This window comes from Otolemur garnettii, unplaced genomic scaffold (assembly GCF_000181295.1).
Source record: "Otolemur garnettii isolate 467f Iridium unplaced genomic scaffold, OtoGar3 scaffold00001, whole genome shotgun sequence".
Classification (NCBI taxonomy): Eukaryota; Metazoa; Chordata; class Mammalia; order Primates; family Galagidae; genus Otolemur; species Otolemur garnettii.
Genome location: NW_003852396.1, coordinates 60,944,670 through 60,947,191, shown reverse-complemented (window position 1 = coordinate 60,947,191; position 2,522 = coordinate 60,944,670). Strand labels below are relative to the sequence as shown.

The 2,522-nt window shown below is 38.9% G+C and overlaps 1 protein-coding gene across 1 annotated transcript in view; it reads right to left on the bottom strand.

Moving 5' to 3' along the window:
• The window catches only part of CAPRIN1 (cell cycle associated protein 1), a 47,411-nt gene that overhangs the window by 20,293 nt on the left and 24,596 nt on the right, over positions 1–2,522 (bottom strand). Inside the window, exon 7 of the mRNA XM_003781222.3 lies at positions 1,151–1,288. Within this exon, the coding sequence (XP_003781270.1) occupies positions 1,151–1,288 (138 nt within the window). The remainder of the gene's footprint in view (positions 1–1,150; positions 1,289–2,522) is intronic.

Here is a 2,522-nt window from a genome sequence, read left to right as displayed (position 1 = left end):
GAGAAATTTGAAGTTGCAGTGAGCTGTGTGATGTCACTGTACTCTAGCCAGGGCAGCAAAGCAAATAATTTATTCCAAAGTAAGTTAGATTCAATAGCACTTATTCTAGATCAGATACAATGCAAATAAAAAGCTATTATATTAAAATTCCTCTCTGTTCTTCTAAATAATGATTAAACTGTTATTGCTTTAATTTATTTGGTAAAGTGGTAAAGGGGAGGGGGGTGATCTTCAACTACAAATTTCACCAGCATGGAATCCCATCTTCTAGTTTCAACCTACTCATAAAGTGTTTGCCATGTGCCAGGTACTATATGTTCGCTTATTACTTTCTAAATGGGGAACCTGAGGTTGAATCCAGACAGTCTGATTCCAGAATCCATAACTTTTAGCCCTAATAAAATTTACACTCTAGTTCCAATCATACTTGGAATTTTACACATCTACTTAAGAATTATAATAAAAGTACTTAAAGTAAGTGTCTAGCTAGATAATTAGTATGATCCTAAGTCATTAGAAAAGACCCTTTGCCACTGAGGAATTTTCTTTTTTTTTTGAGACTAAGTCTCATTGTGTCGCCATTCGTAGAATGGCAGGGTGTCACAGCTCACAGCAACCTCAAACTCTTGGGCTTAAGCGATTTTCTTACCTCAGCCTCCCAAGTAGCTAGGACTACAGGCGCCCACCACAATGCCTGATTACTTTTTTTGTTGTTGTTATTATGGTTGTCAACTGTTTAGCAGGCCCAGGCAGGGCACAAACCCACCTGCCAGTGTATGGTGGGCTGGCATTCTAATCAATGAGCTACAGGCACCAAGCCACCACTGAGGAACTTATAGTTCAAGATTATGAAGTTGGCTCGGCGCCTATAGCTCAACCGGCTAAGGCGCCAGCCACGTACACCTAAGGTGGCGGGTTGGAATCCCCAGCCCAGACCCGCCAAACAACGACAGCTGCAACCAAAAAACAGCCGGGCGTTGTGGCGGGCGCCTGTGGTCCCCGCTACTTGGGAGGCAGAGGCAGGAGACTCGCTTGAGCCCAGGAGTTGGAGGTTGCTGTGAGCTGTGATGCCACGGCACTCTGCCCAGGGGGACAGCTTGAGGCTCTGTCTCAAAAAAAAAAAAAAAAAAAAAAATATATAAGTACTCACCAGCTTCAGCTACCTGGTCTTCAACTGTAGGTGCAGAGGCTGCCTCTTCTTCCTCACACAAACCATTCTGGTGGTTGTGGGTGCTATCAAAGTAGTTTGACTGAAAAACATGCTCAACAATTTCCTTTAGAGCTTTATCTAAAAAAGAATATGAACTATTAATGTTAGCATTATCTGGGACACATAGCTTGAAAAAGATTCAATATTCTGCATAATAGTGTAGTTAAAAAACCTTACCAACTCTTACTAAAACACATATACATATAAAAAGGTAAAATTTCACCAAGAAGAGCATATAGAACGATAGAGAATAAGAACTTACTTACACTAAATTTTATATATTTTAAGCAAATAAGAAAAAAGCAGACATTTAATATTTATTCATTCAAAAACCATTTACTATTAACACCTACTATGTTAGGCAATGTGCTAGATACAAAACAGTATGTAAAAATTCAGTTATCTACCCTCCTTAAGCTTATAGTCTAACAACATTAAGAGATGTCAAATACAAAAACAGGAAAATTACTACACAGAGGTACAGTGGATTGGACCTAGTCAGGGTGAGACTAGGTGAGGCTTTTCTGAGATATGTGCTCTAAGAGATAAGACCTATTTAGAAGATAGGAGAGAAAAGTGTTCCAAGTTAGAGAATAGCACTGCAGAGTTTTGTACAAGGAAATGTGCCAAACACAAGAGAAATAAAGAACTGCCACTCTGCTGAAGAGCTGGGAATTAAAAAACAAATGCATAGGGAAAAGGTGAGGCTGAAGAAACTGGTAAGAGCCAGACCCTAATTGGCCTCAAAGTTAAGGAACATATACATAAAATATAACCGAAATGAAGGCATTACAAAATTTTAAAGGGAGGAAAAATAGGAGGATTTAGTTAAGTAACCATGTTAGACAAAAAGGCATGAAAGAAAAAAAGTAAACTGGTTCAAAAGACATTTTAAAAACAAATAGAAATGGTCAGAATCTGGTGTATTAGGATATAAAAACAGTGAAGGGCAGAGGGGGAAATACATGAAGAATTACTGCTCTCAATTTCCTGGCCTAGGAGAGGTATAGCAGAAAAATTCCCTTATAGGTCATTTTACAGGAAAATAAAACTTCCAAAGGCCTTATTATACCAAAGTATTCTAAAATTAAGGCTAATATAACTATTGCCAACAACTCTTTGAATAATGAACACTTCATAGATTTACCTTCTTTTACTTCAGAGACTCCTGACTCAAAACTACCTATTTTCAAAAACTTATGAATAAAAATTAAATGTATGGCTCAGCGCCTATAGCTCAACCGGCTAAGGCGCCAGCCACGTACACCTAAGGTGGCGGGTTCGAATCCCCAGCCCGGACCCGCCAAACAAC